The sequence below is a fragment of the Peromyscus maniculatus genome, chromosome 2, assembly GCF_049852395.1.
Source record: "Peromyscus maniculatus bairdii isolate BWxNUB_F1_BW_parent chromosome 2, HU_Pman_BW_mat_3.1, whole genome shotgun sequence".
Lineage (NCBI taxonomy): Eukaryota > Metazoa > Chordata > Mammalia > Rodentia > Cricetidae > Peromyscus > Peromyscus maniculatus.
Genome location: NC_134853.1, coordinates 158,352,633 through 158,378,902, shown reverse-complemented (window position 1 = coordinate 158,378,902; position 26,270 = coordinate 158,352,633). Strand labels below are relative to the sequence as shown.

Here is a 26,270-nt window from a genome sequence, read left to right as displayed (position 1 = left end):
ACTTCTCTGCTCCACCCTACTCATGCAGATGAGTTCACCCCGCTGTCCTGCGGCAGGGCCAGGTACAGACAGACAAGGGGCTCCCAAGCAGAGTGGAGGCCCAGCCAGATGCCCTTCCGTGCTAGACAGGGTCTTCAGCAGAGACCAACCAGGGAGCCCTGGGCTGGACAACCCAAGGTTGGCTCTCCTGGTAAGACCCAGAGCTTCAACAGCTTCCCTGCATGCTCCAAAGGGGCTCGCTAACCTTGACTGAGTCTGGGTCCTCACTCCACACCACCCCCTTCTGTATACAGCCTTTCTGTGTTTGCAGCAGAATACAGAAATAATGGGGAGGTGGGGGCTGGGGTACAATGACAGAACCCAGCACCACCAACCACCAGCCCGTGCCCCAGGAGCTAAAGGCTGAGCCACAAACCATGAGCCATTTCCCTCTTCCCCTCCTGGCTTCCTCTTCCCTAGACTGTGAGGACATATTCTTCCTTGAAGATGACAACCAGGGACCTCAAGCTACCCTCCAGTAGGGAGTCCTGCCCTCCCATGCTCCCATCCACCTGTGCGTGTCCTGGCCTTCTGGGTACTGCTCCACCTTCCCATCTCTACGGTCTGGATCCTGAGGAAGAGATGCTGCCACACAGACATGCCCACTAGGGCTGCCCAGCTGTACTCTGCCGCCCAGAAGGAAACACAAATTAAATGCCAGCTGATTGTCTCCACGGAGGAGGTATTAATTTAATGTGAACACTTAACCCAGGCAGCCGATCCCATTACAGACGGGCGGTAATAGCTGGAGCGGGCCGTAGCCCAGACAACAGGCTGGTGATGGGCTGGGTTTTACGGAACCCTCCACACCCAGCACAGCCCTCCACTAGACACATAGGTCTATTCACAGCCTGAACCATCCCACAAGGCTGCTGGGAAGAGGGTAGGCAAAGTTACAAGCCACAGAGAAGTTCTCTGTGCAGGGGAGGTACAGAGCCAGGAGTCAGGAGTCCTGGGTTCTGGCTGTGGCTAATCCACTGCATAATCTGAGCAAGTCTCATCTCGACCCCGGGCCTCGGCCCACTTATCTGTAATAGCATCATCAAGAATCCGGGAATGTAGCTCAGTTGGCAGAGTGCTTACCTAGCACTCATGAGAACCTCAGTTTTTTTTCCTCTCGCACAACATAAACCAGGTATGGCAGTGCGCTCCAGGGTGGAGGCAGGAAGAGCGTAAGTTCAAAGTCAGCCTTGACTACATAAGGAAGGCAAAGCTAGTCTAGGCTACATGAGACGCTGTCAAAGAGGAAGGGGAGTCTCTCTGGACATTGCAACCACAGTGCTCTTTGCATACTCTGGCCATGGCCCTAGGTGACAGGCAGTACTGTCCTGGATAGTGCCCAGCTCAGATGCCTGTCCTCAAAGGGTGCCCCCAAACCTCCTCTGCCTAGTTGCAAGCAAGGGACGGGGTGGTAGCACGCACAGGCTCATTCCTATGTCTCGTTCTTCCACAACATTTCCTATGCCACTTGCTACAAGTTGCTAGGGTCTTTTGTTTTTTTTTTTTTTTTTTTTTTGTTTGTTTGTTTGTTCCTGTCCAAGAACTTGCTTTGTAGATGAGGCTGGCCTCGAACTCACAGAGGTCCTCCTGCCTCTGCCTCCCAAGTGCTGGGATTAAAGGCATGGGCCACCACTGCCCAGTGATGCTCAGATCTTACAGGACCAAAGATTGTGGCCATTACCTGTCTGCCAGTGATCAAGAACAGCTTCCGAAGGGCAGCTGCTGGCCTCTGGACTGTCTGTGCAGAGCCAGTGGGTCTTGGGAAGAACAGAGACAAAGTACAACAACTGACCGCCCCCTCCTTTGAACCCTGAGTGGTCAGCAATGTACAAGAATTTCTGAGTCTGTCTGGCCTCTGCTCTATCCAGTTGTGTGATTTTTTTTTCTTTTCTTTTCTTTTTTTTTTTTGGTTTTTTTGAAACAGGGTTTCTCTGTGTAGCCTTGACTGTCCTGGAACTCACTCTGTAGACCAGACGGGCTTCAAACTCAAGAGATCTGCCTGCCTCTGCCTCCTGAGTGCTGGGATAAGAGGTGTGTGCCACCGCCACCAGCAGCTCGGTTGTGTGATCTTAGGCAAATCTCTTACCTCTCAGCATGACAGCATGAGGTTAAATTGGGTTAATTCTCATCACCCACCAGAGCAAGCAGGAACAATGTCTGTGGTCCCTGGACAAACATCTACAACCACCAATGGTTATGTAATGAACCCCAAAGTCTCAGAGTCAGCTGGGACATTAGCCCTGAAGGGCAAACCAACAAGTATATGGAGAGAAGAGGAAGGGACCTAGAGCCTGAGCATCCTGGATCTAATCTAATTGCTTTTGAGCAAGTTACCTACCTGCTCTGGACATCAATGCTATTTGCAACTACACCATGGCATACTAAATGCAAGGAGCCCAGAATAGGGCCATGGACATGTAGACCACTCCTCAGCCTTTGCCTCAGGACCCCCTCATGACAGTCACTCAGACTGGGAACATATTTCAGCAACACTGTAAGTGACAGGCCAGATGGCATCCAGACTATGTTGCCCCCAAGTTCCCAGCTGCATAATCATTGGCAATAGCCATGACAGTGAACTAAGTGTCACTCACCTGGGTGGGGGACCAGCTTTACACAGGGATGGGCAGCAGAGGAAAAGAAGCCAGGCACTGATGCCACCCAACGTCCCGTGGACAAACATCTGCATCTGCCTACCATGCCCACAACGCACCCCAAGAACAGGCTCTGCCCAGTCCTTTGAGGTCTGTCCCCACCAGAACCAACATGCCAGCCAGTGAAATGGAAGGGGGCATCAGGCATAAGGTATTTCAGAGTGTCTACATGGCTGGGCATGGTGGCACTCACCTTTAGTCCCAGCACCCTCAAGGCAGAGGCAGGCAGATCTCTGTGAGTTCGAGGTCAGCCTGGTCTACATAGCAGCTCCAGAAAAGCAAGGGCCTGTCTCTGTCTCAAAAAAAGTAACCTCTTGGATCCTTGTTGGATCTTTGGGCAAAGTGGGCCCCAGAGGGGCATGGCCATCTGCCCCTGTGCCAAGCTGAGGTTCTGTTGTCCAGTGGCCCTGTTTGTCCCTGGGACCCATTAGTAAAAAAAACCAAAAACACAACAACAACAAAAACACTTTGAGGTGGCAGCTACAGGATGCTCACAATCCCACAGTCTTGAGTAGCATGCTAGGCTGTCGATGCAGGGCAGCCAGTGCTGGGTGGCCAATGTTGGGCAACCCGTGCTTAAAATGCATGAGTGAGTCCGTTACCACCCCACGCCATCCCCAACACCTCTGAGCCAGGCATCACAACCCCCACGTTACAGACAAGAACACTGAGGCTCAGACCAAAGCCCGGGCCATGCACCTCCTCAGCCTCGGTGATAAGACTGGTGCTCCGGGCTCCACAAAACGCTACCCTCGTGCCCTGGCACACTGCTCGGAAAATCTTCAGGGCCACGGTGCCAGGGTGGATACCCAGGTGTGCATACAGAGTCAAGATCACTGACTTGGACGAGGGCTCTTCAGCCATGTTCTTTGCTCAGGAACTCACTTCTCAGGGCCCAGATCCTTTCTGAATCAATACCTCAGTCAACTGCTATCTCCACTGTTAAACTGACCAGCAGGGGATGGTGAGAGAACAAAACACGGGCCTTCAAGGTGGACAGAACAGGATTCAGACCTCGATATTCCAGGTCACCTGGTTCCTGGGCTAATGACTTCCTCTCCCCAGGTCTCCCTGGAAAGGGATTAAGGTTCTCACGGGGCCTGGGTTGCTTCTCTCAAGACGCTGTTATAGAAGGATGAGCCTGGTTCCTCCCTGCCCCCGCCTCCTGCCTTCCCGGGCAATCATTCAACACAACCCCTCCATGATGCCATCCACCATGATATAACACAGCCGGCGTCATGCTCTTCCATCTTCCAGTCTCCAAAACTGCAGGCGAAGCCAAACTCCTTGAGTTACCTGGTCTCGGGTGTTTTGTATGAACAGTGGAAAACAAACTGATGCACTCTTCCTCGGAATCCCTTTACTTTTGAATGATGTCACATATATTTAGTTAGAACCACTTAATTTTAAGAAAACAAAACCACCTGCTAATTCCCCCCACACACACTGATTGAAACTGCAGGAGTGTTTTACAATGAGTGGACAAGGGGGGCGAAAATTTGGGCCAAAAAAAAAAATAGTTCAACAGCCCCCCCACAAGTCCTCTTTCCTGAAAGTGTCTGCTAACAGACCCCACATCTTCACCGGCTCATCTGACCAGATCGGCTGGTGGGTGAGGCACCATGCACTAAGGGTCCTCCGATGCCATTCCGGTGTCCTAGTGATCAAGGTCACGCTGCATAGAACATGTCTGTACACTCACATTCACGCGCTGGCCCCGGTAGCTCCGCACTGGTTGCTATGGCTAAAGGCAGACTCTGAAAAGGCCTTTGTAACCCCCAAAGTGCTGCGTGTGACGAGGCTGCTTGCTTGTGGGTCACAGCAGCTGAGTAAGGTTGTAGTCCACACCACAGGCTCCTGGTTGCCCAGGGCTCTGAGAAAAAGCGAGATCCCAATCCTGTCCCTAGCTCCTGCTATCCCATCACTGCTGACCCCACTCACCTCTGATTTTTACATGTTTTGGTTTCTGTCTAGAAGGTTCCACACATACACACCCCTTTGTTATTTCTTTCTCTTTTTATCTAATACCAACTCAGAACTCAGCTTATACACCACCTCCTCTAGGAAGCCTCCTCTGCCTCCTACAGGGGTCAGGGTCAAGGCCCCTGCTTGACATGGTTTTGAGTCACTGGGATCAGAGGATTTCTGTTACCTGCATGTCTCAGATAACTCAGCATTTACACTATCAGGCTTATCTAAAGGTCACAGTTGCAACTCAGTGTCCAGCCCAGGACCTAGCACACAGCAGTCACGTAAGTGTTCATTCACCAGAGAAAAAGAGCCTATGGGTTGTCGCCTTCAGGCCTGTTCCCGAGAGGTCCAGTCCATGGCTCTGATTCCCTGTGGCCTTGGGCATGGCTTCCCATCAGTTGCTCCAATCTCCACAGTCCAGGACAGCTCCACCATTCTCTCCTGTCCACCTGAAGGCCCGAGCCTAGCCAGCTCTGGAAAGGCTGGGGGCACAGCTGTCTATCTGCAGGACACTGACTCAGGTGCCTGGGCCTGGCCAAGCCCTCAATGACTTTCCCCTCCATGCCCCCAGTGTCAGAAGCCAGCAGAGGATCTGAGCACCACGCCTCCGGGTACCCAGGCCCAGAAGCAGGAGGTTCCAGGGGCCTGTGTCCAGCAGGGTGAGGGCCCCACCCAGGGATATGTTTACAGCCTTGAGAAAAGCAACCCCCAAGGCTATTCTGGAAAGCTAATGTGCACCTTGGGTCTCGCCACTGTTTATTGCCAGTGGCTGAGTAGCAACAGGTGAATGTGGGGCAGAGTGCGGCAGAAGCTCGGGGGAGCCATGTCACTGCCTCAGACCCCGAGTTTATCATCATCTGAGGCTCGCACCAGGCCCTGCAGCCTTGAGTCAGGTCACCTCCCCAGGCCTCAGTCTCCTGATCTGTAAAGTGGGAGAGCCCCCACCTGGATTAAATGAGAATGGCCAAGCACAAAGTGGCCCTCCAGGAGGGTCAGAGAAAAGCCTGGAATACAGGACACCGTGGGGTCCGAGGGGACACTGAGTGTCCAGCCATTCTTCAGGGGGAAGCTCAGAGGCGGGGAGGACATGCCAGGCCAAGTGTGCTTCAGGCCATGCCGCTGACAAGGGAAAGACATTTCTGAGCCTTCTCCAGGAAGACAGAAGAGTGAGAGGGACCCGCCAATTACCCATGGGGTTGATGCAACCGCAGAGGGATTGCAGCAGGGCGTGCCTGCGTGCGTCTTCCCGCCCTCACCCTAACTGGCTGGGAAGGCAGGCTCCAGGCTGTGTTGGGACGGGTAATTAGACTGGGCTAGCCCAAACAGGGAGAGGGGCCGAGTGACTCAACACCCATCAACCTCAACCTGGGAGACTTGTTTCTTAGGAGCAAATGCGGGTTGCCATGGCAACCCTGGCACTCAGTCGGGTGAACCTGGGGAAGACAGAGGTAGATAATGGGCACCCCACCCCAATCCATGCAGGGTCGCTGCCACCTGTCTATGAGACCCTGATCTACCTGCCGCAGTCAGTTCCCCGAGGACGGAGGGTATGGATTAGAGAGAAGAGTCCCAGAGAATCTTCTGCGACGTCATGGTCCCTGGGACAGTATCTTTTTGGAGTCTCCCATGTCCTTATCTGCATCTGGCTGGTGGGGAAACTGAGGCTCACAGGGTCACATAATCACACTGGTTCACATCATGACTGGTGAGCATGCACGAGGCACTGGTGGCTCACTGAGGCCTCACAGATGCTTTATGAGGCAGAATGGCCACTGTGCTTACTCTAAAGACAGAAGATGATGGCCAGGAAGCAGAGTAACTGCCAGGGTCACAGAGCTGGGGAGTGGAGGAGCCAGGACTGGACTCCCGAGGGCTCCGAGGCACGTGCCCGCGACCGGCAGACTTCCCTGTTTCTGTCTGCCCTGTGACAGCACTAAGGCTGGATCTGAACCTGGGTCTCTCTGATCCCAAAGCCTGGACCAGTTTTCTTGGGCCAGGTGATTTACCAAAAGGGAGAAGGATGAGGAGTGTGTGCCTCAGTTTCCCCAAGATCAGAAACCAGCATCAGGTTACTCACTAACTAAAATTTTGAACACAGAGTGCTAAGGGTTCCACTCTGGACTGCCAGGCCCCGGGTGGCCCTGGGTGGTTCCTATCACAGCACAGAGAGAGTCCTCCACGTGCTGTCCAGGGCAAGTCAGCAAGGCCACCCGCCCCACCGTGCAGCACCAATAGCTCCCCTCTCCGCCCAATTTGCATGTGTGTGTGTGTGTGTGTGTGTGTGTGTGTGTGTGTGTGCATGTACATATGTATGTGTGTATGTGGAAGCCATAAGTCACTCGTTAGATGCTGTCCACCTCTTTTTCTTTTCTCTTTGTCTTTATCTTTGGAGACAGCCTCTCTCGCTAAAAACAGGGGGGGGGGGGGCATTTAGGGTAGGCTGGCTGGCCAGCAAGCCCCAAGGATCCCCTTGTCTCCTCCTGCCTAGCTCTGGGATTACAAGCACATGCCACCCTGTTCAGTGTTTTTATGTGGGTTCCAGGGCTTGAACTCACGTCCCTATATTCACAAGGCGAGTACTTGATTGACTGAGCTATCTCCACTTGAGACTTGCTCTGAGACTGGCTCCTCCAGCTTCGTGACCCCCAGCTTGGACTCAGCCAAACAGCCAAAGGGAGAAGTTCCAATACAGAAAAACAAGGATTCTACGTTGTGGCAGGAATGAGACCATGTGTGTCTGTCCCCTACCTCTACCCCAAATGCTTTGACATCAGACAAACCAGCAAGGCTGACCCAACTCAGTCAACCTCCAGCCAGTGATCTAGCCAAAGTGAATTCATTTCTCTGAGCCTCAGTCTCCTTATCTGTAAAATGGCGGTAACAACCTTGGCTTGTGAGGATGTGGCCAGGGACAGCTGATGGCTTTTGAGAGAACTGTCACAGGCCCTGGGTAGGTACCAGAGCGCAGTGAGCCATGCCCTCCTCTTGTTCTCATAGTTCCTGCTCCCTGACGCGGGGACACTGTCTGGTACCCTGAGTTCCAGTTACCAGGCACACAGTAGGCCCTCAAGTTATGCTCACTAGGTAAATAAGCCTCTGAGCAGGAGCCTAGCATGGATGCATGCCCCGCCTTGCCTACACTGACTCACTGTGTGACCCTGGGCCTGTCCCTCCACCTCTCCCAGCCCATCTTTACAGGAAGCTCAGACTCTGTCACTTTGAAGACACCATACAGCAGCTAACCCAGGCATCAGGGAGAGTGGCCAGAGGCCAGCCTGCTGGCTATGAGTCCTTCCCAAGTGGCCTAGACTCATAGGAACAGACAGTGAGGAGTCAACTTGCCCATAGATTCACAAAGGCAGCAGACAGGTCTTCTCCTGGTGACTTTGCCTTGGGACAGATGGGACACAGTATGGCATCTGTCGGCCAGATGGCCTAGCTGGCCTGAGGGGCCAGGACACCAGCTGGGAACTTAGGCCTGGAAGGCAGAACTGCTTAACCCCTTCCTGCCCAGCCACAGGATGCATATCCTGACCTTAGTCACCAGTAAACTCTTGGACTTTCTGGCCACCCACCTAGGGTGAGAATCTGAGGGGTCTCCCTGGGGCCCAGTGAGGGTCTAGGGTGGAACCTCGAGCCTCTTGACACACACAGGAGGTGACAGTAGCCCTGGAGCATCAGGGGTCTGTGGAGGCGCCTGTGGAGCTACAAGGCACTGGCTTCTTCCCTTCTGGGATACCAGTCCAGAACAGCCCACCCCAAACCCCCAGCCACCACCCTCAAGCTGGGAATCCTGGGCTCTGTCCAAAAAGAAACACAGCCACTGGTGAATGCAGGCACCCAACTCTGCTGTGAACGGCCATAGCCAAGTGGCACAGCCTCTCTGGGCCTCAGTTTCCATGCCAAGAAGGGTGGGCCTGGGCCAGACAGACATGCCAGTTCTATCTCAGAGCAATGCCTGAGTCCAGAGGAAGGAGTATGCCTTCCTCTCAAGACCCAGCAGGATCCTGAAGCCCAGGCAGGGCCTCCTGCAGAGCGTGCCCCGACTGGTGTCTGAGTCAAGGCAGGGCCCTCAGGACGGCAGCAAAGGATACAGGAGGGGAGAGGGGGGGAGAGGGGGGGGATGAGACGGGCATGAGCTGCCTCGAGTACCACCGGCAGTGATGCTCAAACCACCAAACAAAAGGAATGAAGCATTCGGGACTGTGTCCAGAGATCAGAAAGCACTTCCCAGTGGAAAAGGCTGCTGGAAGGCATCAGTAAATCAGGAAGTGCATCCAGTTCTGAGTGTGAACTCTGAGCAGGATTTTCAGTGTTTCTAGCCTCTGGGTAAAAGGACCAAATGACCTCTGGACTGCTCCAGCATGGAAAAGATGGCCCTCCGGAGCACCGCTAACTGGATGTTCAGGTTGAGGAAGGCATCTTGGAGCTGGTTAATCTGGGCTCCAGCCCGGGGCTGTTTTCTGGTGTCTCTAGATGTGTCTCAAAACAGAGGCCAACCATCAAAGGACCGGAGGGAAAGGGGGCAAGTTAAGGCAGCTGCCAGCTAAGGTGACAGCTGCCTGTCACCCCAGCAGAAAGGGAGACCCAGGGCTGGACTGAATGCTGGCTCTGCCATGAATTCACTGGGTAAGCTGGATAGTCACTGACCTCTCCCTGGGAAAAAGGGGAGAGGGGGACTCAATAACCTTCAAGGTTTCTTCTTGCTCTGATATGACAGACACTGGAAAGGCCCCCAGTTCACACAGAGTTGTCCTCAAAGCTCAAGCTGAAGAACAAACACAGGAATCCAGAGGGGCTCGGGGGAGAGAGGAAGGGAGGAAGGATGGGTGGATGAAAGATAGACAGATGGATGGGTGGGTGGGTGGATGGATGGATGGATGATGGATGGATGGATGGATGGACAGATGATGGATAGATGGGTAGGTGGATGGACAGATGGGTGGGTGGATGGATGATGGATAAGTGAGTAGATAGATGGATGAATAGTGGATGATTGGATAGATAGATGGATGAACAGATGGATGAATGGACAGAAAGAAGGAAATAGGGGTGGATGTATGGATACTGAAAAAGAGGAGCAGAGATCCTAAGTGTCCCCTGGAATGACTACTTACACCTACCCACAAGGCCCCCTGGAATCATTTCCAGTAACTATAGATCTTCCAGTAATCAATCCCCTTCTTTAACATGTACATACGTGTGAGTACACCCACACACACAGAGACCAACACATGCCACACACATTCCAATTCGGAATCTCAAAAAGGGAGTCTTTCAGCTCTTGTGCCTGCTGGAAGCTGAGTTCTGCCTGCACTGTTCTTTCCCTGGGGTCCCCGACTTTTTAAACACAGTGCCAAAGTTGGAGGTGAGATGTGGCTTGATGGGAGATGAACCTGAGGTAATCCTTGAAGCTAATGATACTCAAGCCCACACGCCCCTGCCGGCTCTGCTATTCTCTGGCTAAGACGAGTACTCAGTTGTTTTATTTCCAAGACCTAGTTTTTCCATCTGTGCAATGGGCGAGAGCCCAGCTACCTCCTAGGAGCATGATGGTGCTAGGGAGAGTGCATCTGAAGGGGCGCGTGGCCGCCTGCTCCTGGGAAGTGAACAAAATGGAGTGATGGATCTGAGGACGGGAAGGCCTCTGAGGGTTCCTGGGCCCAGCCCTGCTTCTCCTCCACCTGGCCTCCCACCTGGAGTGAGATTCCTGGGCTCAGTTCACCCAGAGCTACAAAGCAGCCTTTGTCTGGGAAGAAACTCTAAACCACAGCCCTGACGTCAGCGCTGGAAAACAACACCCAGCCAGTCTTCAATGTCACCCCTTTGCCAAGGCCTGGGAAAGGCCTTCCTAAGGTCCCAGGAGGCCACCTGCCTGACCCCCAGGGGCCTAGAAGGAACCCTGTAATCGGACTCCTGCCTCTCAACCCCAGGGAGAGGGCAAGGAACGTGAGCCCATTTCTCAGCCTGGTAGAGTGAGCTGAGAATGGAGAGTCCTCTGGGAAAACAGTTTGCTTGCCCTCACAGCCAGCCCTCAGGCCAACAGGGCTGCTTTCACAGCCACACATCGTAAGATCCCTGGGGAGGCAGGGACAGAGACACTCGCCCATTCCTGCCACCTGGTAGCCATGACCTGTGCCCTGAATGCCAAGCCATGCCCTCTCTCCTGGTCACCCTGTGGACAGAACTAGAGAGGAGAGAGGACATGACCTCCTCTTCGCGGGCCGTGCTAAGGAGAGGAAATATCAGAACACAAAAGGCTAGTCTGCCTTGGGAGCAGGAGGAAGTAGACCAGCTCCCACTGTGTGGGGGCTGGGGAGGGCCAAGGACAGAGTCTTGCTAAGGGCCAGCATTGCTTAGCATGTAGCACACACCATGCCACAGAACCCTGCGACAACCTAAGTCTAAGGAGTCACTCCCAATTCCCCAGACAGAAAGACAGAGGCTGCCAGGGTGGGGGGCAGTGAGGTGAACCCCTCACTTAAGTCAGGGCTCCCGCTCTGCATGAAAGGCTAACTCACAGGCCAACGGTGACCCCAAAGAAGACAGACCAGAGCAGTGTCTCTAAGTCCCCACAGTTTAATGGTGCCTTAAGGCTCAGGAAGGAACCACCTGCCAGTTGGAAGACCTTGAACTTGGCGCTAGGTGAATGTGGCCTCTGCCAGTCACCGCCTGCAGAACTCAGACCTCCACCGCCCCGGTCAAGTTAAGTCACGGTATATTATCTCTAAAGACAGGTGTAGCCCCACTGCCAAGAACAGCAAGATGCTCAGAGCAAGAGTCTACAATGACTAAAGCATCTCCCATGAGGCACGCGCCCCCAGGCAGAAAGAAGGGGGTCTCTGAAGACTTGGTTTTGCAGGGTCAGAAAGTTCAACCTACTTCCCAAGATACAATTCTGGTGTCTCCCTTAGAGGACAGCGGGGAGAAGGCCCAGCACTCAGGCCCGGGCCCCTGTGGGTCTCTCCACCCCACTTCATTCAAGAGGAAACAGAGGCACAGAAAACAATGCCACTGTGCATGTGACAGGCAGAACAGGATGGGGGATCAGTCAGTACCCCCAAGACCCCAAAGTGAGGCTGAGTCTGGTTCAAGGTTATAAGCAGATGAGCCCTGTGGGTGACCTCCGATGTCTGTTCTGCAGGTTGAGAGATCAAGTCCCACCAGCAGTACCATCAACCTAGACATCTGCTCAGAGGCCCAGGGAGGCAACTCCACCCCTCCTCATACCATCCTTGATCCCCCATCAATGCCTCGAGCTGCTGGGTGTTTTCCAAACTCCACCTTCAAGCCTTACATTGGCTGCCCCCGGGGGTCTTAACTCAAAGAGCTGAGGTGGAGCCCAGGTCCAGCCCTTCCCTGTGTGAAGAGAACTCAAGGTAGCTGTTCCACAGGGACACTAGTGAGGCAAAGAGAAAACACTGAGAGACAACTCTCTGGTCTTTCTTAAAAGACAGCAGGCACCCCTACTAGGGACGCCTGCAGCTCAGTTGGCAGAGTACTTCCCAACATGCATGTGGCCCTGGGTTCGAATCCAGCACCATATAAACCAGGTGTGATGGTGTATGTCTATGATCTCAGGACCTGAGAGGTGTCAGCAGAGGATCAGGAGTTCAAGGTCGGTCATTGTCGGCTACATAGACTTGGACAGCACCATGGGCTACATGAGGCCCCAACTTACAGAGAGAGAGAGAGAGAGAGAGAGAGAGAGGGAGGGAGGGAGGGAGGGAGGGAGGGAGGGAGGGAGGGAGGGAGGAAGGAAGGAAGGAAGGAAGGAAGGAAGGAAGGAAGGAAGGAAGGAAGGAAGGAAGGAAGGAAGGAAGACAGCAGGCACCTGTCTGGTGATGGCAGGGGAAGGATTTTGCTGGAAGGAAGAGGTGAGTAACTGGACCATGAAGAGTTCCTGGAGCCGCGTGGACATGGGAATAGACACAAGCATCACAAGATGTAAAGTGGTCCCTATTCCCACTGCGTATGAGCTTAGGTCCCGAGGCCAGCAATGACCTCTAAGATCTGGAGGCCAGTGTCCTCTACCCTGGCACTATATAACACCACAGCCCATTGCACAAGATCCCAGAGGGGAGGGGGGTTGACCTTGAGGGCTCAGAGGATACACGGAGGCTCTGGACACATGCTTGAACGGCACATGTGCGCGCACACACAAACACACACACACACACACACACACACACACACACACACACACACACACACACACTCCTTCCCCAATCCTCAGCAGCAAGAGCTGCCCCTCAGCCTGCCATCCGGTTAAGGAGTACAGAACAAAAGCCCCATCCTTACTCAGTGATGCCTGGGGGGGGGGGGAGGGCAGGAACAGAAGCCATGTACAACGGAGAACCGGAACTGGAAAGAGCAGGCAAGACGATGAGAACGGGGACTTGGAAGCCAAGAGCATGGAAGACCACGAGAGGGACTAAAACCAAGAAAAGCTTTGAAGACTAGACCAAGGAGCGGACCCAGCTTGTGGCCCTGGCCTCAGTCTCCCTTCCAGGCCTCAGCCCATGCTGCTCTCCTTGGTTAAGAGCCCTCTCCTCTGCAGTTTCTCACCCTGCCCCTTCAAAAATATAACCCAAGTGCTGCCTCCTCCAGGGAGCCTTCCTTGACTGGCCCTACACAGTGCTGGGGTGATTCCTGGGATCCTGGGCCTGGTGGCACCCCAGGACTTCACCGGTGCCTAAGTCAGAGTTCCAGGACTTCATGACTTTGAAAAACTTCCACTTTGCCCTGACTCTGACAGGATGGCCTTTGGCCCAGTATCACAGTGGGCCAGGGCAGAAAGGGGGTTCCCAGTAGTCCCTCAGAAGCTGTGTTGTCCTTGCTCAGAAAGACTCCTGAATGCCAGGGGATTTCACAAGGTCCACTTAGACCAGCAGATCTTCCCTCTCCCCCAAGACAGCCAATAGGTGGCAGGGAGCCAAGAACTGCCTTGAATAAACGGAATAATAAAAATGACCAGCTAAGAGGGTGGAAGGCAATGTGTCCACTGCAGGAGTCTCTTCCCACCGAGCGACAGATGGGCAGGGCAGGGACTGGGCAAACCTGCACATCTCCAGTCGGAACACACACAGTGTGAGCGCAGACACATCTCTCTGGTGGTTCAATCCTGCCAATCAGAGCCACTCAAAGGGGCAACGCACGCTGCCACTCTGGGCCCACCAAGTTCATTTCTCCGGCCTCAGCCTCGATTGAAGATCCAGAGCATCAGTGACGGCCCGAGGGCTTGAGCGCCATCATCTCATGGCTCCTCGTTCAGCCCACCCCGTCTTTGTGACCAGCCATATTTCCCAGGTAAAGAAAAGGAGACTGAGCGGCAAAGACTCTACCAAGGTCCCACGACCGATGAGCAGTGTGAGCATGGGCAGGCTCTCATTCCCCAGATGGGCTCTGTACACGCTCCACTCCAAGCAGCCTCCTTCAGCAGCTTTGCAAGGCCAAGAGGGAGGAGCAGTGTTTCACGGAGCCTGGGGTATCCCCGGTGGCACTGGAAGTCAGAGGAGGCCCTGTGTGGGATCCGGCACTTTCACAAGGCACCCCCTTAGCATCACTACAGCTCTCCACATAGCCTCCTGAGGTCAGATTGCTCACCCTTTTCACAGGAGGGAAAGCTGAGGCTTGGAACAGGAGAGCTCTTTGCTGTGGGCTCCCTTCTCTGAGCACAGTGTAGGATAAAGGTTGGATTGAGAGGATTAAATCTCACCTAGTCCAGTTTCCTCAAAGGTTCAGTTTCAGTACCTCTAAAATGGGCTGAGGATGGTACCCACCTCCTAGGGTTGGAGTGAGGTTCTGTGAATTGGATGTGTGTGACCCTCTCTGAATGGGGCCTGGTAATGGATGAATGCTGCATAAATATTTGTTTATGAAATTAACTAAGAAATATTGATCAGGTTCCTATGCATGGGCATTGTTTGACAGGCACGTGGCACATGGCAGTGTCATATGGCTCTGCCACGCGCCAAGACACATGTCTACCCCAGACTCCGAGCTCCAGAAGCAGAGGCTGTCTGTTCCCTGGTTCTCAGGTGAAGCATGTGGCATGTGCTCAGTGGTGGCCATGAGGATGACAGAACACTGATGTCTCAGACAATCACATTCAGACAATCACACTCAACAGGCTCACGGTCCCCGGCAAGAGACAAGAGAAGACGGTGACCACTTCTTGATGGCCAGGAAAAGTTCATAGTGCTGCCCAGAAGCAAAAAAGTTAGGGGTCCCCAGCTCCCATGCTGCCCCCAAAATGTTCCCTGTTCCTTCCTGCTTGTTGTGAACAGATAAGACTTTCAAGTCATTGTCCTAGGGACACCTGGGAACTAGGGACAACAGGAGTATTCACTGGGAGCCTGGGGTGCACAGTCAGCCTGACTTCAATATGCACTGAGGGGCTGGATGGCCTGTAGGGTGGCTCAGCGTCTCAGCTGCCTGGCGCTGCCAGTGACTAATTTGCTACCTAAGAAATCACTGCTGCAAAGTGACAGCGGGAAGTCTTCACAGCCCAGGCTCCGCCTTCTGTGCAGCCACCCGCCATGGTAATATTGTGACAGGCACTGGAGAAGACCTTGCTCCCGGGCCAATCCTGCCTCCTCACCTGGGACAACCTTTGTCAGCTTCCAGGGGTATGGAGTAAGTTCACATCAGGGCAGAAGCTCAGAGCTTGGCGTCTGCAGGACGAGTAGAGGGGCTCCTGGGCGACCTGGGGAGGTTCTCGCACCTAGGCAAGTCATCTGACCAGCCCCTCCTCCTTTTGGGACAGTTCCACCATGAATCCCAGGCTGGCCACGAACTCACTAATGAACTGTGTAGCCCAAACTGGCCTCAAACTGTCAGCAATGCTCCTGTCTCAGCCTCCCAAGAGCTGATAGCGAGACAGACTGAGGTGGAAGGGAGAGAACGGCCCTCATCAAATCCAGACCCTCCAGGAAAGTCACAAGGAGAGCACAGTGTTCATGGGCATGGGCAAGCCCCCGTCTCCCATTCCCAGGCGGGCAAGGTGAAGCTCCCCCACCCCTAGGCAGGTCTGTCCAAGGATTTGACTCTACAGGGCTCAGGTAGCCCACACCACCAGCTAGGGGGCTCAGCCAGGCTACAGCCCTCCCGAGGACCAGGTGCTTGGCTGGCTTTATGCTGGGTGACAGCTCTTCTTGTACCAGGGACTGTGAGCAACCACATCCTGTCCTGGTAGCAAGCACCGGTCCCTTGACATGAATGGGAGGGTGCTCCCCTGACATGGCTAACCATTGCTCACCAGCCAGCCTGCCATCTGGCCTCAGACCTTCCTTCCCTGAACCTCCCAGGATGGTGGACCCAAAAGTGTGCGTAACTCCGAAACTCCTTCCCAGTTCCCAAGTAGGCACTCAGTGCTCAGCCTCTGCCTGCAGAGCCAGCCCAGCTCCCATACCACCCTGCAAACTCTTCCCACATAGCACTGCCTCATATACATAACTTCCTATAGCCAGGTAAGCCCACTGGCTCCTCCTACATCCTGAGCACAGAGCTTAGCTTCCCTGATTGATCAAGCTGATTGATTCTGGTTTTTTGAAACAAGCTTCCATTGTAGTCCTGGCTGTTCTGGAACCTACTCTGTAGCCCAGGCTGGTCTCAAATGCATGGAGATCTTTCTGCCTCAGCCTCCCTAGCACTGGGGTGACAGATGTGTGGCACCACAATGGGCAACCTTCCAATTCTAATGACGGGGAAACTGAGATTGGAAGAGGTTCAGCGTCTAGCCCAGGCTCACACAGCTTTTCACTGTTGTTCTAGGCCTGGGCATCATGCCAGCTCATGGAGTTGCTGCACTGAGACTGAAGCCGGGTCTTCTGACTCCAGATGCTGACCCTTTGTCCCAGTATGCCAGACCCCTAGATGCCGACCGAGTCTGCACACACACCCCTGGATGCTTAGTAGCACACAGCAGCCAGACTTGTAGTCCTCCCAGGCTGCACAAATATTTACTCAATGTGGACTCCGGCCGGGCTGGCTGAGCTCTGTGAACACCAGAAGAAAGCTGGGAGCAGCGGAACTCAAGCGCATTGGGGAGCAGACACATCCTGGACAATTAGGGTTCAGAGTGTGGGGACTACAGGGGGGGAGGAACTGAGGTCTCAGGAACACTGTGGGCTCACACCCTCACTCCTGAGTGCAGAGGACAGAGGGCTGTCCTGTCTCAGGCCTCCAGCCATCTGTGACACGGAACTACACAGAATGCCAACCTGGCTTCCTCTCCCCGATGCCAACAAAGAGTCCCACCCTCCGGGGTCTGATACCCAGCGGGGTTCAGATCAGTTCTGCTGGAAGCCACGGAGTCTGGTTGCAGCAAAGGACGCATGCACGATTCTGCTCTCCCCTTCCGTGTCCTTCAGCAGCTACGTTACAGGACACATGTGGAGAGTCAAGCTGCAGACCCAAAGCCAGAGACCAGGTGCTCGCGCGCATGTGTGAGTGCGTTTGTGCACGGTGCATAGCGGCTGGGGGTGGGGCGGGTAGGCATGCATCCGGTGGGGCCGGCGAGAGCCTCGCCTGCATTCCTCTGGGAAGGAAAGAATCTTCAGAGTCAGCTGTCCCCGCTCTCTCTTCTTTTCTGAGACCTTCCTCCCTCCCCTCCCTCTGGCTCAAGGCTCCGAGAGTCCTTCCCAAATCTGTCCCCAGGGAGATGCCTAGCTGGCCAAGAGACTCGGTAACCCGGTTCTCCAGTGAACTGAGGTCCTAGAAGTGGGTGTGGGGGTGTGGGTGTGGATTCCTTTAAGACAAAGGGCTAGTGGGGGTATGGGGAGTTCCGGAGGCACAAATCACCACTGAGAATGGCCAGACTGCCCTTCGGCAGGACAAAGAGGCGGCCCGGTTTCCCTCCACCCCCAGCACCATCTCTGGCGCCTTCCATGGGACACAGAGAGAAGCAGTGTGTCCTGAAATGGATTTGTTGGGCAGCCCAGGGCTGTGCCCAGAAGGCCCCATAAATTAAGGGAACAGACTTTGTGAGCTCCAGTGAAGGACATCCTCAGAGCTTCCCAAGCCATGGAGGCTTTCACAGAACTCAGTTACTCCTTCCCAGCATTCCTCTGTACAGAGCGGCAAGCTCAGAGAGGCCTAGAGACGTGCCCATGGTCATACAGAATGGCAGAGTCAGGATTCGAACCTTTTCCCACCGTCCTAGGCCTCATTCAGAAATCAAAATTAAAAACCTCTATTGTTGGGAGCTTCAGAAATTAAAGAAGTGTCAGTGGCCTGGGGACAATCTTCTGAGGCAGCCTTTGGGGCTTGGGGCATTCAGGGGCCAGCACCCACCTGCTGGAGGGCCTCCCTGGGGCATGCTGGGAAAGGCAGGGACACTCCAGCTGCCCACTTCACATCCCTTTTTGGAGACCTCCATTCCAGCTCTAAGAGCCCAGCCGCTTCTGTCTCGCAGTCTGAAATAGCTGTGTCAAAAGACAGATTCTGAAAACAGCCACATGGGAAGGTGACAAGAAAGCCTTTGAGAAGCCCCTGCTGGGGACAGATGTGGGCAATCACATCAGAGTTAGGCTGAGAGTAAGCGACACTTAGAAGAGCTGCCCAAAGCCACCTGTGGATGGCAAGCCTCCCCAGGCCTCAGTTTCCCCACCTCTGACATGAAAATACACAGCTGAATTGGTGATTTCATTTTCTTTTGTCAAAATCGAGCCTGTCTCCACACAGACTATCCTTTAGAATCACGGAAAAGGAGCCCGTGGTTGGATGTGTCAAATTCCAGGGGCTCAGCCTCCCAGTGTGCCCAGAACCACCCATGAGGTACCTTACTATGGGTTCCAGGGATCTGAAGAGCCCGCTTGAAATCCACCAAGACAATGGACAACACAGGTCCCTCAGACCCTCCAACAGCCCTCCACTCTCCCCAGACACCAAGGACAAAGCCAGCCAGGAGCATATAGACCCTGCCTGTCCACAGCATCGAGGGAAGAAAGTTAGTCACCCTTTAATCACACCGGGCCTACCACGCTACGGGGGCTTTGGACTTGGGACAGTAGAGAGTCACCCCGCCCCGCGCGCAGCTGGCTGCCTCTGCCAGTAATTGTAACTTCCTGGAACAGCCGTGACAACTTCCCTGATGCAGCCAGTGGGACCTACACAAAACTTCTTGACAGCCACAAAGTAATGCAGCCTCCTCCTGTAAACAAGAGGAGGAACCATGGAAACACGCCATGGTATGGATCCTGGTCATCCGAAGTAGAGACAGGAAACAGAATGCCCAGAACATAGGAGGAACAATAAACACAAAGTCTCTGAGAAGACAAAAAGATCAGCCATGACACAGACCCAGGGACCACCCAAGGGAGTCGGGGTCTCTTGGAGGCCAGTTCAGAAAACACATGCATTTAAAGTTCAGATAATTTGCCAGGATTCTCCCCGGGGAAAGCCCCCAAGTCGCAAACTCAGAACAAGAGATCTTGGTGGCACAGGGTGGTGACAGAAAGAAGTGTTTGTTTTGGTTTCCAGATCAACGCTTCACAACTTTGCCCTCTATACAGTCTCGGTGACCACACTTCCTACTCGGTAAAGAGCAGGTTGGGCTGAAGGGAAACCAGAGAAGAGCAGGGTGGGGGAGCAGGGATGGGGGTAGGGGGGTGAGGAGGGGCCAGGGCCAGAAGCTCTGCTTTGGGTTAGTACTGCTGATGGTACACCACGTCACACAGCACTCAGGTGACTTAAAGCTTGGAACACAAGACTATGTAAGGTGAAGGGACGGACGAACAGGGTCTACCCCTCCGTGTATGTGATTTAGCAATGATGAGGGATGCTCTACAGATATATGCAAGTACAACATGAAGAACTCCTAAAACACCATCTATATGAAAGAAGCCAGATTCGGAAGACTACACATCGTGAGATCTCGTTTCTGAGTCATCCAGAAAAAAGTATATAGGCAGAGACACCAAGCAGGTTGGGGAGTTGATTGCAAATAGACAGGAAAGAATCTGGAGGGGGGGTGGATTCAAATGTTCTAAAACTAGACCCTGGAGATGGGTACACTGCTTCAAATTTTCTTTTAAAAAAAAATCATTGCTGTACTTAAATTGGGTGGCTTTAAGATGGACCAATTCTACCTCAGCCAACCAGGAAACTACAGGTGCAGGTGAAAAGAAACCAGTCATGAGGAGGAACCACAAAGGCCTGCAGCTTAAAAAAAAAAATGGCTATTCCATTTTACAACTAGAGCAGGAGCCTCTGAAGTCCTCCGGATTTGTGCCAGAGAACACTGAGGTCTTCCCCTCTCCAGCCAGGACCTCTCTGGTGCTCAACACTGGGTTTCCACACTAGACACCCCAGGATGCTATGATGCCTTTGGCAGTCTACAGACCAGACAGGCAAACACCATGGTCTCATCTCCTACACTGAGACCTCTTAATAGTCAAAGTACCAGAGGTAGGCTGGCAACTCAGATACATTCACTTATTGCAACCCATTTTCCCCTGCACTCTGGGCAAGTGATCTGTCGTGGAGTTCCAACCCCAGCACAGATGCAGATTCACATACTGACAAGCTTAGGCAGCCCCTCTCAGATCACGTAGCCCAGAGGTTTTGGGTTGTTTTTTGTTTTGGCTTTTGATTTTTCGAGGCAGAGTCCTGGAACTCTTTGTATAGAACAGGCTGGCCTCAAACTCACAGAGATCTATTTGCCTCTGCCTCCCGAGTGCTGAGACTAAATTCTAGGTTCAGATGGGGGAGGGGGGCTATTAGCAGAAAATCAAAAGTATCTTGTCACACTTGGGTACGCCGTTACTATCAGAAACTGTGTAAGCAGCCTGCTTAGTCAGCTCGCGATATTCTCCAAAGAAAGAGGCTTTAACTTGAAGCCAACCATTAAAAAGTGAGCATGCTGGGCTGGAGAGATGGCTCAGCGGCTAGGAGCACTGGCTGCTCTTGTAGAGGACCTGGATTCAGTTCCCAGCACCCGCATGGCAGCTCACAACCGCCTGTAACTCCACTTCCAGGGAATTCCTCCTCTTTTCACCGGCACCAGACATGCACGGGATGCCCACATATACATGCAGGTAAGACACTCATCCACACACTCACTAAACAAATAAATTAAATAAATAAATAAATCTTGGAAAAAATTCGCATGCTGGTGGAATCAGGTACATTGACATCAATGTAAAGCAAGAGCACTTTGATTTTTCGAGACAGGGTTTCTCTGTGTAGCTTTGGAACGTGTCCTGGATCTCTCTCTGTAGACCAGGCTGGCCTCGAATTCACAGAGATCCGCCTGCCTCTGCCTCCTTAGTGCTGGGACTGAAAGCCTGCGCCATCACCGCCCGGCTAGATGTATTTGGGTTTTTAACACAGTTATTTATGTGTATCTGTGTGTACTGTGTGGGCATACATGCCTGTGCAAATGTGTGGAGGTCAGAGAACAATTTGCAGGAGTAGGCTCTCTCCATTCACCATGTGGGTCCCAGGGATTGAACTATGGTCGTCAGGCTTGGCAGCAAGCACCTCTACCTGCTGAGCCATCTCACAGGCCCTTGCTGTATTTTTATTAACTACCCAAGGAGCTTTCCCCAAAGCATCACCAAGGAAGCCCAGGGATTCAAGGAGCACAGCTGTTGGCCAACCACCTTGCTTGACAGGTAGGGAAACCGAGGCCTGAGCAAGGCAGAATATTCACTTTGGAAAACTCCAAAGCTTTGAATCAACTTCGGAGAAGACAGGTCTTTGCAATTCATCTGACAATGAAGAAAAGAAAGGAAGGTGTACCTGAGCCTCCCAGAAAGGCGGGAAGAAAGATGCCTACACCTCACCTGTCTCAGCAGGGCTGGCTCATTCCAGGACAGTGCCAGAAGCTGACATCACACCCCACACCCTGGGTGCAACCTGAACAGCTCATTGCTCAATGCCAGCCCATCTCCCTCTAAGCCTGGGCACAGTCTTTCCGTCACCTTAGCAGCCAGGGCCAAAAAGCACACACACAATTAAACAAATACAGCGCAAGCCTGTGTCATGGCTACACTGCCCAGGGTGGCAGGCAGGAGGACCAGCCCAACCCTCCTCCTCCAGTTTCACCATCGAAGGCAACCGTCTCTTTCCCTAGACCGCCCTGATGGGAATGACCACCAAGGGCAGAGGGTGCCCCCACTATGAACAGCACAGGACATTCCTAAGGCCAGAGAGAAAAGCATCCCCCAGTAAGCCAGGCCCTGCATGTACAACAGGGACTCCAGGCATGTCTACACTCTGCTTATCACAGGTAATGACATCTACTTGATTATTTCACACCTTCCAACAGGAGCCTCATCCCACACTACCCTGGAGCACTGGCTGGAGTTTTCTATTTCCATTTCCCTGAGGAGTGCACAGGCTTCCAAGTACCTGACAATCTCCCTCCCCTGCAGGTGATGGGAGCTAGCCCCGGACTTCTTCCCAGTCAGTAGACATTCAGCAGCAGGTAAGAAAGGAGACCCAGGCCCAGCTTCCAGGGAGACTGTAGGAACGGAAGGAATGGCCCCACTCCCCTAAGAGTCAGGAAAGCAGAGTTACACACTCCTGAGATAGGAGCCTAAGACCAGAGGGCCCCTCCCCCACGCAGACCTGAGAACCACACACACAGACCCTCTTTCTCTCTCCCTCCCTGTGTCAGAAAGCTGAGCAGACAGTATTGTTAGCCAGGCTGCAGGAAGAAAGCAGTGCCAGTATTGCAATCAGGGAATCTGGACTTCAGGGAGCACACTGACCATCTTGCAGGCAGTCTGCCCCTGACCTCCAGCTGGACCCATGATCTGGGTCCACCCAATAGTCTAACCCATGGGCATCTCTCCCCTGGGGGACCTCAATAATCTTGGAGACTTGGAAGAATGTGAAGAAAAGGATGAATTTTCTTAAAGGCCGGTGGCTGGTTCTGATTCTGCAGCCCAGGGATCTGGGCCTTACAGACCTGGAACAAAACATCCAACCCTGGGGCCCTGGGGACAGACAGATCCATCCATCTTCTCACATGAGCTCATTAAATTCAAGGACAAAAAAAAAAAAATGACAATGTGCTAGTTGAGAGTTTTTCTTTACACCTGCTATGGGAAGGGAATCTATACCACCAACATCTCTGGGTAAATACCTAGCCTGGGAGACACACCAGCCAGGACTCCCATCAATGGATCAAATCTTGACTTTCACCACGGATTAGCCAAGGCGCCTTGGGCAAGTCACTTAGTACCTCTTCACCTCAGTTTCCTCGTCTGCAATATGGGGACAAGACTGCCTCACACCGCATTGTCATGTGGACAGAATGAGATCACCACAAGTCCGCTGGTTATTACGTCCCTGGGAAACAATGTGCCTGGCCCCGAGGGTCGGCGCCCAGGTATCCTGCGCAAGGCCCTGCGTTCATGCGAATCCTCCCCGCAGCTCGTAGCCCACCTGCCAGGCCCTGCTGTCCCATCCCAGGAGCGACGGAGGAGGGGCGCATCCACTCACCTCCGTTTGTACTCGTCACGCTCGCGCTTCACCTTGGCCAGCACGTTGTAGAGTGCGCGGATCTCTGGCGTGATGGTGTCTATCTGCACACCCACGCCGTCCGGGTGTACCCACGACACGCCGGGGCCCTGCACTGTCTCCACGCCGCCGCCGCCCGTGCGCCGCACCTGCGTGTAGCTCCATATGGTCCCGGGCAGGCGACCGTAGTGCTGCGGGTGCGAGCCGCCGCCGGGGGGCAGGCCGCCCAGGGCCACCGCGTTGGCGTTGACGCCGGTGGCCGCGCCGAGGGCCTGCCCGCCGCCCGCAGCCGGCGGCCGCAGCAGTTCGGGCCCGGTCTGCACGGCCTGCTCGCGGGAGAAGGTCTTGTAGCGCAGCCGCCGCTCGCGCTCGCTTTGCTGCTGCTCCAGCTGCTTCTCCAGGAGCCGGTTGCGCCGCTCCAGCTCGTGCACTTTGGCCAAGAAGCAGCGGAAGCGCACGTTGAGCCCCTTGAGGAGGTGGATGTTGGAGCCCAGATCGTCCCGCAGTGCCGCCGTTACAGGCGAGGGCCCCGGCCCGGCCCCACCACCACCGCCACCGCCTGCACAGCCTCCGCCCCCCGGCGGGCAGCCGAAAGCCAAGGCCATCTCCCCGAACAGCAGCGAGTTGACCATGCGCCGGCTGCGCGGCTCAGGGCCCCGGGCCCGTGGCTCCAGATGGGGCTCCAGCTCGGGGCCGGGTTCCCGGCGTGGCCGGGCCAGGGCGGGCGCGGGCTCCAGCGCGGCCGGGGTGGTGCCAGGTACACGCCAGATGCAGCTCCGCAGCGCCGGAAGAGAGAGCGGGACGAGCCGGAGGTCGCTGTGACTGCGTGGGGCTGGCGAGGGGCTCGGTGCCTGCGCCGCGACTGTCAGAGCTGCTGTGGACCGGCCGCAGTAGCGGCGCGCAGAGGACTCTCGGCCGGCGCTGCCCCCTCTGCGACGGGCCCCGCCCTCTGCAGGCACAGACCACGCCCCCAGGGCCCGCCCTCTGCAGACACAGACCACACCCCCTGCCTGGCAGACCTCTGCAGGCAAAGGCCACGCCCCTCCCTGGCCCGCCCTCTATAGGCGGAGGCCCTGCCCCCTTGCCTGGACCGCCCTCTGCGGGCATAGACCACGCCCCCTCCACCCAATGCAGCGATTTCACCCGCTGAGACGCTGCTCCCAGGCCCTGCAGCCCCGGCCACGCCCACAACCCCTTGAACTCCGCCCACCCACAAGCTGCGCCACTTGTCTGCGAGGCGCCAGGCGACTGCTGCAGCTCAGGCTCCGCCCAGCAATGGCCCGGAAAGCCCTCGCCTGCGTGCGGCGCTGCAGGCCTCGCGGGGTTCAGGTAAATCTAATGCAGTCTGCATACGAGACTGCAGCGGGGAGCGCGGCAGAGCCGGGAGCAGCAGCCTCTTAAAGAGGCGGGCGATCTGGATCCGCTCATTTCCCCTCCGGGGGAGCCCTCTCCCACCAAGTCTGCCAAGGGGCTTGACTTCCCGCCCGCCCTCCCTCCGCGCCCCAAATTTCCCTGCCCTAGATTCTCACGCCTGCGAGTGACTGTGGCCTGCAAAGGTCTGGCAACCATAGCGTGCGAAGATACATGCATGCCAACTCCAGCCTCCGGCGGCCTAGGTCGCCCTCCCGTCCCCCATTAGGCAGATCCAGGGCTCCTCACCCGCCTCTACCCGCAGGCTTGGAGCCCGCTGGTCCACAGGCAAAACGAGATTCAGGGACGCCAGGTGAGAGGGGGAAGAGCAACTGATGAGCCTCCCAGCATGCCAGTCCTAAGCCCTGACTAACCACCTCCCACCACCACATTCTCACAGGCTGCGATGATGTAGCAGAGCCCACAACTGGGGGGTCTATTCGTCTATTCTCCCAACTCCCTTGCTGCAATGTGGAGAAGCAAGTATTTAGAGAATGTACTTATCCATCCATCCATCCATCCATCCATCCATTCATCTATTCATTCATTCATTCATTCATTCATTCATTCATTCATTCATCCAGATGTCTTCACATCCACCGCCCAGTGTCTCCTGCAATTTCCAAGCGTCTCCTGCACCCACTGCAAGCATTAGCATACAGCAGGTGCCTACTTAAGTATTATCCTCACTTTATAGAGAAGGTCACTGAGACCTGAGCAGTCACCACCGTCTCAAAGCATGCTCTAAGCAGCCTTCCAAGCTGCTGGCCTTTGGTCCTCACCACAAACTTCATAAAGGGACCCCACCCTTGAATGCCTGTGGCTTACATCGCCAGCTCTTAACCAGATATGTGGTATGTTCTAGATCTGTCCAGCCACATTTTTTTTTCTTTTCGCTGCCCTGCTGTCTTGTTACTAACTTGTGTATTTGTCTTACCTGTTTGTGTGAGCTTGTGGGTAGGTACCCCGTCTTACGGGGACAATGCCTTGGTGTTCTTTGTGACAGAAGACAGTAGCTTGCCCTAGGGTGGTGCTGTGCCTCTGATGTTACTGCTGTGTTTCAGGGTTAGTCACGTTGCCTTCCCTCACTCCCAGCTCCTTGCTCCCTGAGATGGACACACCTCTGAGCTCTGACGGTCCCTTCTGGCAGTCTTTCTCCTCTGAACCCAACCCTACCTGGCCACTGTTCTGAACTCTTAGATCTCATAGCCTTCAATGTTTTCCTTATCCACCCCGAAGAATCAGGAACCCTTTGCCTTGAAGTGGGGGGCTCTTGGCTCCCACGTGGACTGAGAATAGAACTCTGAGGGGCTGTGACACTGGGATGGGCCTAAGTTCCACTTTTCATGGTCGCTGGTCTTTTGAATGCTAGTCAGCATTTCCTTTGAATCTGAATGAAATCCTTGTGATTCTGTCGCCCACAGAAATCAGATACACCCATATGATCGGTGCTGTAAATATCCTGAGACCTGAGCTACCAACATTCTGAAAGTCGTCTTGGGCTTACTGCTATATCTGTTTGCTTGGTTTTTGTAGTGTTTGGAATGGAACTCAGAGCATCTCAGTTGCTAGGCAAGCTGCATCCTCAATCCTAAACCTCATTTTAAAAAAATTGTGTGTGTGTGTGTGTGTGTGTGTGTGTGTGTGTGTGTGTTTGTGTGTGTGTGGTGTGCAAGCACACACATACCACAACTTCAGATGTTGGTCCCCGCCTTCTGCCTT

General features: G+C 54.3%; 1 protein-coding gene across 2 annotated transcripts in view; it reads right to left on the bottom strand.

The window, feature by feature from the left end:
* Iffo2 (intermediate filament family orphan 2) overlaps positions 1-24,064 on the bottom strand; it is a 44,366-nt gene extending 20,302 nt beyond the window's left edge. Inside the window, exon 1 of one of the 2 annotated variants that reach the window (XM_006980916.4) lies at positions 23,121-24,064. In XM_006980916.4, the coding sequence (XP_006980978.2) occupies positions 23,121-23,770 (650 nt within the window). In that variant the 5' untranslated portion in view covers positions 23,771-24,064. The remainder of the gene's footprint in view (positions 1-23,120) is intronic. The other variant, XM_015999358.3, reaches the window with a different exon arrangement.
* Positions 24,065-26,270: the final 2,206 nt, after the last annotated feature.